At 36.5% G+C, this 16,788-nt stretch overlaps 1 protein-coding gene across 6 annotated transcripts in view; it reads left to right on the top strand.

Moving 5' to 3' along the window:
- LOC124167260 (small conductance calcium-activated potassium channel protein) overlaps positions 1-16,788 on the top strand; it is a 671,763-nt gene that overhangs the window by 625,293 nt on the left and 29,682 nt on the right. For all 6 annotated transcript variants that reach the window (XM_046545150.1, XM_046545148.1, XM_046545149.1 and 3 more), the window contains one exon: positions 14,348-14,769. In XM_046545150.1, the coding sequence (XP_046401106.1) occupies positions 14,348-14,769 (422 nt within the window). The remainder of the gene's footprint in view (positions 1-14,347; positions 14,770-16,788) is intronic.

Here is a 16,788-nt window from a genome sequence, read left to right as displayed (position 1 = left end):
TGGATACCAAAATTATTTCCTCGGATTATTTGAAGTGCTTCAGATATCATCCATTAACTGACTCAACCGGAAAGATGTTTTTTGGGTCGGTGAAGTTAAAGCACGCCACGACCTGAGTCAAGCGAGTGAATTTCACGCATTCAGGGTGATGGGGCCACCATCTTTCCTTATGCCACCTCACAGAGCGAGGATTTTTTCACTGAGGGTGTCAGAAGGATTCAATCGGAATTCGAACGCGGGACACTGCGAGTCAAGTCAAGCGCTCCATCCAATAGGAAACCATGGTCCCCGATATTAATGATGAAAGCATAAAAAATTTCGTCGAATAACGAAAAATAGGAACATGTGAAAGCAATACGGAAATTTAATTGACCTTATTTAATTTTATTCAAGCATCGGAATTATTTCTCCGGGTAAAAACTCCCTTTATGTTCCAATATCGTGTATTTTACACAAATTAGACTGGTAGCCGCTAGACTCGTAGGCCACGGGCTAGATTTAGATTGCTTGAGCGGTTGAGAATAGATATTTTTCTAAGCGACACGGAAAACATCATTTTAGAGCCTCACCATATATCTATCTCCGACAGAAAAGGTAAATTAAGAGTATATTTTGACGAATTAATTGGTTTTTAGCCATAAATTTGTGAGACCTTACTTACTTTTCTTTAAATACCGGGATTATTTCCCCGTAATAATACCCTTTATTGTTCAATGTCGTATTTTTTACACGAATTATGCTGTGATCCGCTTGTCTGGTAGGCTACCAGCTATGCTTAGATTACTTGAGCAATTGAGAATTTTCACAGTGACGTAGAGAGCATCATTTTAGAACCTCTTTCTGTTTCTAGCTCTGACAGAAGAGATAAATTTAGAGACATATTTCGACGAATAGATAGCTATTTGGGTATAAATTTGGATGGAAGAGGAATTTGTTTTTCCTCGAGCAATAAAACAATTAAATAAATGCTATATGAGACAGTTCCATGTTTGGGACTAAGCACGTGAAAATATCCTTTCTCTTCTGGCTGTTGACCTGACCCCACGGTACGCCTAATGAGGGGGCTTGCGGGGTAGGATATAGATTATCGTGGGACGAAAATTGACATTTTTTCGTGGTCAAATTTGCCCAATGCGAGAAAGTTTTGCACTTACATTTGAGTCTCAGAACCGAATTTTTTTCTTAATCGGACAATATTAGCCACTGCCTTGCCTCCGCCCATTGCCGACCGAGGGCTTAAGTTTAAAATTCTGCAAAAATTCAGGCTGAACTTGGAGACAAACACCAAACGAAATGAAATAACTACATCTAAGTCCGTTTTGTCAGTAAAAAATGATGGCAACAAATTTCACCGTTAGGGTTCAAAGTTTAACGTTTATATGAAGAATGGTATGATTTTACTACATGTGAGAATGATTCACAAGCTTTATTATAGGCAACCCAAGCATCACCCATGAGTGTGTGGATGCACATGGCATGACTTCATATTTTTCCTTATAGAATCTGAATTTACAGAAAGTATTTGCGTTAAAAACTCGGTATAATAACAACTTTTTCAAATATTACCCCCTTTTATCTGTCTGAATGATCCATCAGAGGAACATAATTCTCATGATGAAGCTTAAACAACAGTAATCTACATTTTTGATACATTTTAATCTCTACAAAAATACCCTTTTTAGCCGGCCGCGATATAAGTCTAGAACAGCGGTTCCCAACAATTTTATTGCATAATTTTACTACGGGAATGTGACACATTCAGTTATAAATAATTGTATAAATAGAAACTTTGCTTAAAATATCCCATATAATATACATACATATCTCCTGGTTAAGACTTACGGCGCGCCAATTTTGCCAGGCTACTATTCTATGGAGAAGAAATTACTTCATTTAAGCCCATTTTATCTATGATGTCTATAGCTTTCAAAATTATACTTACGAAGTTTACAGTTTATCTTTACAATCTTTGCAGTATGTGAAATTGATTAACAAAACTTTAGTGTCGGTAACCCGCACATCTATTAGGGAAAATAGCGTCCGCTATTAATTACTTTCGGCGTACGCGTTCTATCGGTTGGGAACCGCTGTTTTAGGAGAGCCAATCGATGTCACAAGCCTTCCTATCATCCGAATGAATAAATTTTCGCTGCATAATTCCCGCTCTCCGCTTCGGCCTAGCTTATCCTTCCATCCCCTTCCTGTGAATAGTGTTCTTGGAATCAGAAAAAAAGTCATGAATAAATATTGAGGATTATTCATCTTCCTGTCTCATCCAGTGATGCATACAGAGATGTCATTAGATTATATCTGTGATTATTTGTGGCTTCCGATCGGGAACCCAATTTTATCTCCACACAAAAGCTATTCATTCACGCTGTATACGAAGACTTCACTGAAATGCTGAGTCAAGCACTGATCCATAGGCGATGTAGTTTTTTTTTTCTTTTTCCCTTCGTTCTAATGTTATAAAATAAGTGACGAATTATTTATCGCTCAGATCCCAGGGCTTAAAAATCAAAAATACGAGTAAAGGAAACTGTAGAATCATGTACATATATATTATAAGCAAAAAAAATACAAAAGTGCATTCATTTTCAGGTATGATATGGCATTTTAAAAATTGATATTAAATTCAATAAATATTTCTCAAGTTGGTATAAGACTTCAATTGTCCTGATACCAAGCTAGGAAAAACTCATTGATTTTAATTTTGAAACAAGTTATCGATTATTTAAATGCACTAGCAATGAGTTCCATGGTTTCATAGAGGTTACAACAAAGGAATAGATGAAATTGGTGGTACGGTGTGCAGAAAAAAATACACAGCAAAGAATAGCATGTTTTGGTGTTTTGCAGTTTAATTCACTTGGTCACGACATTTTATGCGATTTCATTTTATGAATATGTGTTGGAATTATGGGACCCAAACTTTTCTAATGCTGAATTCAATTCAACACGACATGAAATTTTTGGAAATGTGTATTTTGAGTTTCCAATAAAAAATTTTTTTCTTCTGACTTTTCTCTGTTGAATCAACAGATCCGTATTTTTTATTGTGAACTTTATTTGATCGGATTGCATTATTTTATTATATTCCATGGGTGTGAATGGTAAATAAATACAGGAACGCATTGAACAATGAAGATGATTTTGTAGCGATTTTTTTATTGGCAACTCAGTACTTAGCTAGTTACTAACGGAATGGTAGGTAGGTAGAGGTGGAGTGAGATGTGTAAAATTAGAAATCTTACGAACAATTTTGACCTGAAGGAATCATGTAACCTTTGAATGCAACGTATTAATTCCAGTTTTATCATTTCCATCGTTAGAGGAGTGGGTGTTCAATCCACATAGCTTGATGCCATTTGATATGATTGATGAATGTTAACTCAGCTAAAAGTAGTCTAGATCTTAAATGAACTAAGAGATAATAGAATGAAAAATGCATTGCCTTTTCCGAAAAATATTTACTCCAAAATTTCTCAATACATTCGTAACAACTTCTTTATTTTACTTAGAAATGAATCATGATATTAATAGTATTTAATAGAATACCACATATAACAGAAATGCGTTTACTTTGATGTCATAGAACTCATTTGAAATACATATATATCGAGTTATAAATTTGAAATGGCCCCGATAGCTTCTCCGATTCAATGTAAAATATTGGAAATGTCGAGGAACAGGATTTTCTTCTATTCTACGTTTATTCAAATATAGGAATGCAATATCCTGTTTCTGTCTAATGGTCCACGTTTTTCGCTCATTTTACAATTTATTTTGCAATTTAATCCATTTGATCGCGATATTTTATGGGATTTCATTTAATTAATATGTTTTAGAAATATGAGACCCAAAATTTTCTAATTCAAATGCATTATACGAATTTTTTGGAATTCTAATGGTTAATATATATGATGGAACCGCAGTAAATGTTTGCCTTTTCGCAAAATAATTTACATATAGGATTTGACTAACTCATCGCTGCCACGCATGACCCTTGCACGATTTACAAGCATGATCGCTTGATAAATTTTATGATCATTTATAACTGATGAACCCTTCGTGCGCATCTGTCTTGAAAATCATATCAATAATCTTTATTGGTTAGCTTAAGTAGCCGCGAAATCGTCGACTGTATGGCGCGTGGAATATCGGGTTTTCACCATGTATGGTGTTTTCTATTTGCCAGTAAATGTCATGTAGTTCAACGAATTTTAAGAATGATCGAAGCTTATTTCAAAATTACGGTTGGATTTCATAATAACTGTCTCCATTCCGAGAAATTAAATTATTTTGAACGCATTATTTATTATTTATGATGGCAATATTCCGTGTGTTATTAGTTAAAATTTACAATTTTAAAACACATCCTTTCCGAGAAAATAAAAAATATTGCAATATGATGATTTGTCTTTAATATTTCAATTCTTTCAAATAAAATGCGTGTTGAATTTATTTTGGAAAACTTGAGAATTTTGCTTTTGGATGTGGAACCGAGGGAGTTTCATGTCTCCCATTTTCCAATAAAGCATGCTGAGATCGTTGAAATGCTGCTGCATAAAATCGTGAAGCAAAATTGCGTATGTTCCTTTGCTATTTGCGTAATTTTACTGGAGTCCATCCTCAAAAAATAAGAAGTCGATTATGCCTCCGAAATCAATGTATTAATTGTGAAATTCTCCTCCGTGATTTTTTCTCCTGTAGTGTGGAAAGCATGAGGAATATATTCCGAGTAAATTTCTATTTATTTTCATTCATTCTTCGGTAAATTGTTCGTTGAAGGGGATTATTATTGGGCAATTCCATTATTGACGGAATTACCTTTAGAGAAAACTATACAATAAGATATTTCGATTAAATTTTAAAATACATAACAATTGCAAAACTTCTAACTGTACATGATCAAAAAAATATTTATGAAGGTGGTGCTTGTATATATAAATAAAATTAATTATCGAAATACCTTCTAAATATGCCCAAAATTAACATGTGACGGAATTACTTCCAGGTCAACCTCCTAAGCATAATGATTTCAAACATCTTCAAAGGTCTGTGAATCGAAGTATAATTTGAAATATTTTCATAAGGCTCTGAATAATGCTTCAAATACTGGTTTCATAAAATTCAATCATTTAGCTGTTGATTAATCAAGATAAAATATTTCCAGCCTAAATTTTAATTCGACAGAAAAAGTTGACATTTTCATGGAACCGCCCTATTTGTAACAAGAATAATCTAAAGCTTACTACAGGGGTAATAAGTGTTACCATGAAATGCAATTTTTTTGTTTCCATGCCCCTCGATTATCGGTACTGGCTCAATCTTCGCGATATTTTTTTACAATTCACTTTTTCTTTCGTCTTAATTGTTGCCACAGAAGTAATAAGCGAGTAGAAGAGAATTTGGAAATAAATAATTCGCAATAGAGTGTGAACCTTCAGAAAGTTCCTTGCTCATAAAATGCAGGATGAATACGAAAAATACCTGTATGACGAATGTGATGGGTTTGATAGCTTAGCAATGGAGCGTGATAGTATGAGGAGAGACCGCTGGGCTGCTATGGTTCATATCCCGGAGCGTTCAAAATACCCTCACAAAAATTCTCCAAGTAGCCCATTGGAAGGAACTAAGTAGCTCTTTATCCTGAACACTTGAAAACGAGTATCAATCCAAGCCTGGAGTGAGCTATACTCTTAACAATGGATTGGATATGAAGCCATTCTATCCATCCATACTTGGGATATTTTTCTCATTTAAGGACTGAAATTATTATTTTATTTATTTCATTTTTTCAGAAATAAAGACTGGATTTCATTGAATAAAATATAGGAATATGTTCAAAACTTCTGCAATTTCTGTACGTTAATTTATTTTATGACGATTAATAATGAAGTTATTGAAATTCAGAAGTGCATCACCTAAATATAATCTCACCAGCACAACAGTATACTCTTTCTCAAATACATTCTGACCAATGGATTTTAAGTCTTACTAAACTATATACGCATATGTTACTAGATACTTTTCTTGAATTGTACGTCTTCAAACAAACACTTCAGTACGCCAAGCGTTGCGAACATTTATTGTTCTTCCTCATGGATTATGATGAAATATTATAAAAATGACGACGATAAAAAGTTAGAAAACGGTCACTGTGATTGTTATTTAAAAATTATAATTTACATAATTATATTTATTTTTTTAATTTTGTGAAGTACATAAATCCACATACATCAATTGAAATATCGTTGAGTTTGGTATTAGTTCTTGTTGCTATGTTATGTTGTATTTAGACCCAAACCTCAAGAAAAATATCTACAAATGTACTCTCGTCAATCCAAACCAACCTGCAGATTATACATAGAGTGACTGAGATAAGGTTTGGAGCTGTAAAAGTACTTCATTCAAATTAAGGAAAACAGACGCATGAAAAATGGAATAATACCTTTGATAAGTCAAATTAGATAAAGTTGATGAGGTCAATGAATCGATTTTATGCATATTTTGGAAAGTAAATTCTCATGTGGTCCTTCCCAAACAAATGGTCTTTGTAATCACTTGAAAATAACACTGAGCTTCGGAAGCCAATCGAGTAAATTCAACAACTGTGGAATAAATACAGTCTTACCCAGTCCTCCGGTTGCTCTGCCGACCGGAAAACTGTTTAGAATATTTTAATTCACATTTAAATTGGCGTTTGGAAATCCGATTCTAAATTCCAATAACTTCATTAATAATCGTGATTCCATTAATTAACATCAACTTATGACAGAAGTGTTGAAAATGATCCAACTTTTTATTTACTGAAAGTTAGTCTTTATGTCTGAAAAAATGTAATAAATAAAATAATCATGCTAGTCCTGATATGAGAAAAATTTACTTTTATTATTCTTCATCAGAGCTTATAATAAAATGTTATTAAAAGGAAGATGACAAAAATTAGGGAACGGACAATGTGAGTGTTATTAAAAAATTAGAATTGCATAAATATGAGATGTATTATTTTTTAATAATTTTGAGTTGTACACAATCCACATGCCTATATTTAAATATCATAGGTATCTGCTGTTATAATTGCTGCTATTTTTTTGCTGCAATGTTCTAAAATAATGAATGGGATGGTCTCATCTCTGCAAATTCACATTTAACAGTTTTATTTCGAATTTGCGGCTGTCCGTCACGCGCATCCTTGTAGAGCTTTCCGGGACGTAACCAAGCCAGAAACGGTGTCAACCACGAGCGATTTATGCGCAAGCATTAAAATCGTACCGCGTCAGGAATAAAAAGGAGGAATGCCTTAATTTCAGGAATACTCCTATGATGTGGTGTGAACCCAAGAGACTAGCGCCATAAATCTAAGAGAAGCTACCTGGATTCTTAATAGGTTTCTGGCGAGACGCAGCACTAAAATATAACCTGCCCTGTCGCGGAAGCCGCCTCGCGGGCGAGTTTTACGGCTGGACGAGATGCTCCCGTCGCCGCGAAAAAAAAAATGAAAGAGTTCGCCTTATGTCTCCAGACATGATGTGAATGCAGAAGACGTAGACAATGGCGGCAGGATCACGATGAGAAACGACCCACGCTGATGTGCCTTAATTGCTTCCAAGACGACACCCTAGGAGAGAGATTCCATTCGAAATGCATTATCTATCCTCTAAACAAAAACTAGAATAGGTATTCAAATCCCCACTCGAGAGCATCAACGCTAATCCTCCTCGTTTCATTTATTTTAATCAGCAGGCTGGGAAGTAATGAGTGAGTTTCCGTTGGCCGCTATTTACCCATTTAACCGCCCACCATAGCCATATGGCTACATCCCACTATTCTGAGTGTGTGAAGCTCTCGAAGAAAACCCTCTCTCTTTCTTGCTGTAGCAAATGTGTTGTTGAAGGTTGCAATTATTTAATCCACTAAGTAGTTTATTTTTGGAGCCAGTCGAAATAAGCGCACTGACGGAAAGAAATGGGTGCGATACGAAAATTCAGTATGGACGCCAACTATTAATTACAAGCAATTATTTTATAACAAGACACAGTTGAACATTTATTTTGATATTATATTATGATTTATTTTGTTGAGCTCATACCTCTCATAACAGTTGGAGAACATTCTTATAAGTATCCCATACTACCCTGGTTATGGTTTCATGAATACTATGAATCTACACCATCCCCTAAACAATGATAACATTTCATCAACTAAAATATCGGGTTCACAAATGTAATATTTGGGTGATATCGCATTGACCATTTGGAATACCGAAAAATAGGCTCCACTTTGTCTTCTCATCTTTGTCTTTCCCCGAGTAGACTTTTCATCAAATAAGGCAATGTTTCCAGTTATCAGTTTCAACTCTTCGCAGCAATATAGGAGGACCTTCCAAATCTATGTAACCGCCAGTCATGCAATTCTAACTTGCTATCACTGTTTGCACCGAACAATATCAAAACTCCAACGAAGGATTTTAGTTCTACCGTATCATTTTTAGACTTCGAGCTCGTTCTGCTTCTTCATTTGTATGCCGTAAAATCATGTCAAGAATTTCAGGGTTGAAATTTTTTCAAATGACTCATGTATCATTTACTGCATTATTATTTTCTTTCATTGGCATACATTTTTCTTATTCGATGGTGGCTCAATTCTGGTCCTATGACCTTGGAGACCACCTAAAGCTCCTTCTCTTAATATCTTCGTAATTCAGCTCTAAAATCAAAATGCAGGAGTAAATAAAACTATTTTTATTGTAAATTATTGTCAGTATCATGAAAATAAACAGAAAATGGTATTTTGTAGGTTATTTTAACTTTCTTTTATCCAAATATATATTTGCCCAGAAGACTCGTCCTTTCCATCAAGGTCACTCATAGAAATTGACCAACATTAGATTATAACCTTACTACCACCCATTGTATCTATGTTGCTACTGGTCATTCTGAAGAAACAAGTTGATGTTTAACCAAAATACTCACGGGATTACTAAAGACAACCGTATAAGCAACGTACCTAAATATCTTAATAATCGGAAGCACAAAGTTTTCTGGCCAGAAATGGGTTAAATTAAGTCCAACTTCTGCCAGTGAGTACGTAAGGCTCAGTTTAAAAAAAAGCAGAACGTTAGAAGCGTAGCAGACTATGTCCGCTACATTCCGAGCTCCTCTTTCCACTACTTCAAGTGGTTCAAAGCCCGACACTCTTTCCTTCACCCCGGAAAGTATGTAAAGAAGTGTGACTGAGATGTAACGTTACGTCAATATTAGGAAAAATATTGTAAAATTCAGCAGTCTACGCTTTATCTACACTACGCTACTCTATCATTACTTAATTTCGTGTCATTTTTGACTTAGTGCAATTTATTTTTTAACTTAATATCAGAGGGTTTTTCGAACCGGGTCCTAATGACGTTCCTACTAAGTTAAAACAGCCTGAAATCGAGAACATGCGTAAAAAATCGTGACTGATATGCATCGCAATCGCTAATTACTAGTAAGAAAATTCGTTGCAGATTTAAGAGCATTTGAGGGATAGTTATTTACTCCGATTAAATTTCTCGTGAATATTAAATGAATCGACCGGGTAAGTAACGTGGAAATGTTTAGAAGAGAGGGAGAAAAGAAGTCTTCTAAAAACTTTAAGAAGAAGCTATAACTTCGTTGGCCACATTATGAGGCATGATGGCCTGATGAAAGCAATCGTATTCGGACTAATGGAAGAGAAGATGGGGAAGGGACAGCCCCGAACGAGTTACATACGACACTTTTTGACGAACTTTAAAGTTTATCTAAAGAATTTTCTGGTTTTACGATGGGTGAGAATGATCAACAGATAGTGAGAGTATGCAACCCGCCTTCCACCTAAAATGTGTGCCTAAGGTGGCGCGCGCTCACTCTCGCTGCGATATTCCGGGAACCAAAGGGTATAAATGAAAGATGTTTGAGGTGATACACTGAAAATGTCTTACGAATCGTTGTTAAAAAACATAGATGTGGTAGAATAATCCGAGAGTGAAATCATCTTAAGTTATGTGCGAAAAACACCCAATAATACCAACATTTCTAAAATTTAAGTCCGATGCGGCACATTTTCCCAGTATTCGATTGCAAAAATAATTGTCACGATTTATTTTCTCACCAAATGGAACAAAACTGTGGGGCGTCCCGAAAGGAATTCGAAAATTTTTAAAATAAGGACCACCCTAATAGGACAAGTTATAATGGACGTAAATGAGAAGAAATACATCATTATGAAATGGCTATCAGATAGGATAGATGAATGGTAGCTGCGTCAAACGAGTCTTCGAACTGATAGCTTATGATGATAATGTCACCAATAGGAGGAACGGAAGTATAATTGCATTGATGGTTGAGGATGTGCGCGATGATACCTAAAGAAAAATAATGTTGAAAACTTCGGTTGAATTTTTTTCACATGATTTAGTGAAAATAATATAACAATTTTATAAAGGTGAAAATATCATCTCTATCAAGTCCGGGTCGGCCATTAAAAATAGAAGGTTTTTATAGAATTACTTTCGTGATGAAACACTAGTCAAGGGCATCACATTGAGTCCTCTTATTATCGAATTACTTGACTGTCTTTAGTGCTTCAAATGTGGAGTTTTGAAAAACTTACAGTTTTATTGCATGCAGTTTCTTACGTGCGAGCTTTAAGCGACAAAACTTGTAGAAGTTGATCAAGTTTTTGCTTTAAATGAAGTTTTTCGTATTTTTCTCCAATCTTGTAATGGGTTTTTTGGGTGTTCTGGAATTGATATGAGGTGCACAGATTATTCTTTCGTTTTATTTACATTCATTTAACTTTTTTCAATCAATTTACCGCAAGAAAAATATACTGCCTTTTTATAGAGGGGGTGGGAAGTGTGCAACCAACTCATTTAGGGTTTCTTTTGTCTGTATTATTAATAAAATTTATCAGCAAGTGTCTTCCGAAGTCCTATGACCGCATCGTTTTCTCTTGTTCTGTCACCTGACTTGCTGTATATAATAATTCCCCGCGTTCTCTATTAGGTTACCGTATGCTTCGTGGAGGGAATGACCCCGCCATGCTGAATTTTTTATAATCGCGCTTTATGGTAAGATTCTTTTCGAAAGATACATTCGTATGACGTTTTGCGTAATATTGAGAGGGGAAGAATCCAAACAATGGCAGGATTCGTCTTCAATCGCAACATTCATTGAGCTTTCATTGAACTCGTGGAAGGATTTTCGGGAATTCCACCGGGTCAGGTTCTCCAACTCCATCTTGGTCGACGTTTCGATGAACGAGTTGTCCATGGTCATTTGTCGAAACGTCGGCCGAGGTGGAGTTGGAGATCCTGACCCGGTGGAATTCCCGAATAGCCTTCGATTCGCCAGGAAAGTCTGCGATCATTTTTTATTGAACTCGTTCATTGAACTCGCAAAGTCTTCGATCGCATCCCGCACGATAAAAACGGTTGAATTACTCCGCCGAGCTACATATTTAAAATGTAAGACCTCTAATGTAACACTTGGTGCACGGTGGGGATGAATACTTCACGGGATTCCCACCAGGTGAGCGGTTCGGTCAGACGTTTCAATGGCTAACTCTGCCTTCGTCCTCAGGGCGTTGAGTGCTGAGTCACGATTCGTCCGAGTTTGCATATATTCCGGCCGTGTGTAGGGTTTTGTGCTCTCGTGTATTTTCTCAACAGGGTAGTTTCCTTCATCAAAGAAAACGAAAGGCATTGATTGCGATTCGTTACCCACCATAAGTGTATTCATAATATATAAATTATTTGGTTTTAGATATCCCAGCATAGACGAATGTTGATGATCAATTTTAACCTCATGAGAAAGAGGCCAGATTGGCGGTTATGCGATGCCACTCCATGTGACGTCACAGGGACCTAGATTCAATACGAGTAGTCAGGAGTTTTTCACCGTCTGAGATTACCAATGCATGCATGTGGCACAGAGCTCAGGGAAACATCTCTTAATAATCACTTATTAAAATTGCCTGTGGTCGGAAAGTCTCTATCGATTGATAGGGTATTAATAATCCTTATTTAAGCCAAGCGCTACCAGCTAGCATGGTACTCTGCTACCTGCTAGCATCCTGCGTCGTATCAGCGCTCAAAGCCTCGCCCCAAGGTCACCTCACTTGCGGCAGCGGGAACTAGAACGACGTCATACGGAGTTTTCCCGGCATTCATACCTAGCCGTCGCGTTTTCGCGCGCTTGAAATTTTTCCCTTTTCATTTAATCGCGAAAAATAGATATCGCCATTTAAAAATCTAAAAGCGTGAAATACGTACTCCAGGAGTAATAATCTTTCGATTTAGGCAATAAAAAAATAGGAAACCACCCTATTACCGTGTCCAAGTAATACGGTCCCCTTAAAAAGTAGCAGAGGCATTATTTTTTCTTCCTTTGTTCTCTTTCCTTATTTTGCACGCTAAGCTTTTAGTCATTGGCACCGTGCAGGAGTGGACTATTCTACATGGCAATTTCCCATATTATTATCGCCTCATCAATTACTTCAGCGACTATTGTGTAGCAATTTTTTATGATCAGCATGTAGCGTCGTCCTGTCCTACGTGGCGTACCTGTCATAACAGAATCGCCACGTTTTGCTCAGAGTTCGTCGCTTGACTTTCGAGGCATAATAACCCCGCGTTCTGTATTAGTCTGGCGTTCAGCTCTTGTAAGTGAATTGCTTCGTCATGTCGAATTTTGGAATTAAGATTTATAATAAAATCCTTTTCAATTGTATTCATGTGACACCTTGCGTAATATTTAGGAAGAAGAATATTCAAAACGATCACAGTATCCTCTTTACACATTTAAAGTTAGAATTTCCATCAATGGCCCTGTTCATTTTGCTCATTTAAGTACTGGAGATGCACGGTATCGCGTTCACAATCACAAATCCAGCCGAGTCGCATTTCTTTTGACGTAGTGAAAGGAGAATTGACCTACCGCTGTTGTAGAATCCAGTAAACTGAAAAAAATAGTCTAGACTTAATTAATTTTTAAATTCTTTTTCTCTCTACCTTCATTTCTCATTATGTATTGTTTTAAACCAATATATTATGTATTCACTACGCTGGATACTTGAGCTGTTATTAATTGAGTATGAAGTTCGTTTCTTTGTTTTCACTATATATTTATCTATTTCTAACAATTTATTGCTGAAAAATATCACAATAGTAAGTCACATGAAAGTGCGTTATCACGGAATTGAGGTATCTTGTTTCAAGAGCATGATGAGATGTTAAGTTAGAAAAATGTGTGGAATTTTATTAACAATTTATTAGTTATCTTTAAATTTATTCGGATCGTCCTGTCTTGCATTGCGTATCTTCCGTAATATCAGCGTTACATTATGGTCATATTTCGTCGCTTGATTTGCCAGGAATAATCTCCATCTGCATTGGATTGGCGTTTGGCTCGGTGACACATAATCGAATGACTCCGCCATGCTAAATGTCTTGAAATACTTCTCGTGAAAATCTTTTCGATTTAAATGCATTCATGTGTTAGTTCGTCATTCGGTTATTTTGAGAAGATCATTGAATGTGAATGGTTTATTGAACTTAGTCATTTATTTAATATTGCACCGAATGTCATGCCGCTAACCGTAATGAAGCATGTCACTTTGGCTTCCGAGGTATAATAACCCCGCGTTCTGTATTAGCCTAGAGTTTGACTCCTATCAATGAATTACTTCGTCATATTACATTTTGGAAATCAGACTCGTAGTATGACTTCTCAATTCTATTCATGTGGCGCCTAGCGTAATATTAAGACGGAGGAGAAACAAATAATGGCTAATCAACAAGGAAGAAATGCATAAAAATTTGATATAAAAGATGAGTAATGATGGGAGGAAAAGGATGGAATGAAAAAATCAGGTACTAACATTATTTCAGCAGAATGGATTCTATGGACCCAATATCGATTCGAACATCACATTACCAGACGCTCATATTAATAAGGTTGATGCACAGTGGTTCCTGCTGGTATCCTGGGTCAAAATTTCGTGACATAATTTTTCTCCACCCTCTATAATTATAGACTGGTGTTTGATTCCTGTCCTCTATGGAATTCACTGCGTTGAATCGAGCCCAGACGTAGTCCTTCTTGTGGCCATGTGAGCGAATGGAACATTGCATTACCGCGGGCACAGAATCGGATGTTCAGCAAAGAATGGTCGTGACTAATTGACTTTTTTTCTTCTTTCCTCTCTCTCTCCTATTGAACCTGCGTCTCTTCACATCTATCCCTATCCCCTATCCTCATCATTTTCCCTTCTTTCTCTTCCATTCCTCCTTTCAACCTTCCCCGCTAACCCTTCGCAGCTGTTCATGATCGACAATTGCGCCGACGACTGGAGGATAGCGATGACGTGGCAGCGGATAGCGCAGATAGTGCTGGAGCTGGCCATCTGCGCTGTCCACCCCATCCCCGGCCAGTACTACTTCCTCTGGACCACCAAGCTGGCCAACAAGGGCGGCGATATAGGGTCCAAGTGGGTGCCTTATGACGTCACGCTCAGCCTCCCCATGTTCCTCCGACTGTACCTCATCTGCCGCGTGATGCTGCTGCACAGCAAACTGTTCACGGACGCCTCATCCCGCAGTATAGGCGCTCTCAACCGCATCAACTTCAACACAAGGTTCGTGCTCAAGACGCTGATGACCATCTGCCCGGGCACCGTCCTCCTCGTCTTCATGGTGTCCTTGTGGATCATCGCCTCGTGGACCCTGAGGCAGTGCGAGAGGTTAGCTCATTTCACTCTCTTACCACTATTATAAGGCTCTTGCATCTTGGTTTAACTTTATCATTAAAAAAAAGAAAGAAAATCCTGCTCCCTTACATGAAATAAACATGCCCCTTTATGCCCCACGTCATTTGACCTCCTTGAATATTTCCGCTCGAGAATGTAACGTTGATATTAGTAACAGCTTTCGGACATTCCCCTGCATAGTGTCGTCTAAAGGCAGTGACAGTTTTTCCAGCTATCCTGGTGGCGTCTACAAGTCAGAAGACTTCTTCAAGATACTTCTGGCCTGAAGACACCAGCTTCTTGGCAGGAGAAATTGTCATTGCCTTTAGCCAGTACTACGTGGAGGAACCCCCAAAAGCCGTTACTAATGTTGAGAAACATCGCAGAAACCTCAGATCCGATGTAATGTTAATAAGCCCGTAATGGGACCAGAGATATGCAACCCTTCGTTTCTCTATCTGCCAGTAGATGAAGAAAGAGTTTCAGATTTCACTTGGTGGATTACTTAAACGTTCATGGCGAGAAAGTCGAGTTGATTGGTGTGCGTCAAGCGAATTAGTTTATTTCTGACAGAAGTTTTGGCACCTTCTTGAAAGTATAGCAACCATTATTACAGCAAGTTTTAAATTGCTTTTCAATGCTTGAAAGCGTGAAAATATATGTAAGCGATGTTTAATGCCAAATTTTATGCTGTCCTCTTGTTTTCAATTTAATCAATTATTTCTGGGGCTTTGGGAAATTTATGTTTTTTCCATCATGTGTAACACAAATTTCCACAATGTATGTTTCTGACCGATGTCTAGCAAAGAGATAAAATTGACTTGCAAAATTGTATAGTCATTATATGAATAACAAATGAAATGTCATGACTAATAACCTACCAGACATAACTAATCTATATGACTCGCAGTCAAAAATTGTATGCTTTATGATTTTTGCTTACATAAAATCTTGTTGAATACTATGTCTGGAGAAAAAATAATGGATGGAACGAGGTTGTATATTTATTGAAGTAAAGAAACACACCAATTAATTTTTCTTTCTTGTCCTAGAAGTAGAAAAGAACGATGGGTTTCACTGAATGAAAAGTTCTTTCATGTCCTGATTTCCCTTTAAAATCTTTCCCAAAGGTGCCTCGCTCTATATGCATTAAAATGTTAAGTTACTTGTGAATCTGAATTAGCTGCGAGTTATGGACATGAGCAGTAAGTCCTTGCTTGATTTATAGTAAAATAACTTGTTAAGCAATTCTTCCTTTCACTGTGTGATTTCATATCCACATTAGTGTCGCACTAAGACGTTGATTTAAAAGGCTTGCTAATTTTAACCCTCTCTGATAAGTAATGGAGTATGTTAGTTGTGCTATAATCATGCGTAATTATAAGGCTTAGTTCATAACTCGCTCAAGTAGTTTACTTAGTTACCTGTTAGTATCCCCAGAATAGCTATTTCCTTCAGTAACACTGTTTCTATTACCTTTTCTTCAACACTGCGTGTTTTCACATATTTTGTTTTTAAACTAGGTTTCGAATTTTTTTTTCTTTTTCGGATTTTATGTTTAATCCTATAAGAGGTTATAAAGGCCCATCACTTAGAACTTCAGTTCAATGTTCGTATTGTTTTTCTTTAATTAGTTGAACTGTGCCGCGCTATCCAGAATGCATGGCTCCAAAATTAATACGAATGCGTTCTCATATCCGTGGGAAAAATATTTTTCAGTTTTCACCTCTTTTACAATATTGAATTTTCCGTTGCTATTATCTCGTGGATTAATGAAAGTCTTGTTTTCTTTATTTTTCCTGTGTCAGAATTATTTTCCGTTTTTTAATTAAATCGATTTACAATTTTTTTTCTGTAATAGAAATGGTCAAGTATATTAGTTCTCTTTTCATATATACAGGGGTTCAGCAATTTTATGTGGGCTTTTGATTTAGTTCTTTCATTTTGAAGAATATATATGTATTTAAAATGCAACTCTATCAAAGCATAAACCTTATTAATAAGGAATTGAAA

Source organism: Ischnura elegans, chromosome 10 (genome assembly GCF_921293095.1).
Source record: "Ischnura elegans chromosome 10, ioIscEleg1.1, whole genome shotgun sequence".
Classification (NCBI taxonomy): Eukaryota; Metazoa; Arthropoda; class Insecta; order Odonata; family Coenagrionidae; genus Ischnura; species Ischnura elegans.
Note: the sequence above shows the minus strand (reverse complement) of the source record. Positions and strands in the feature narration are given on the sequence as shown.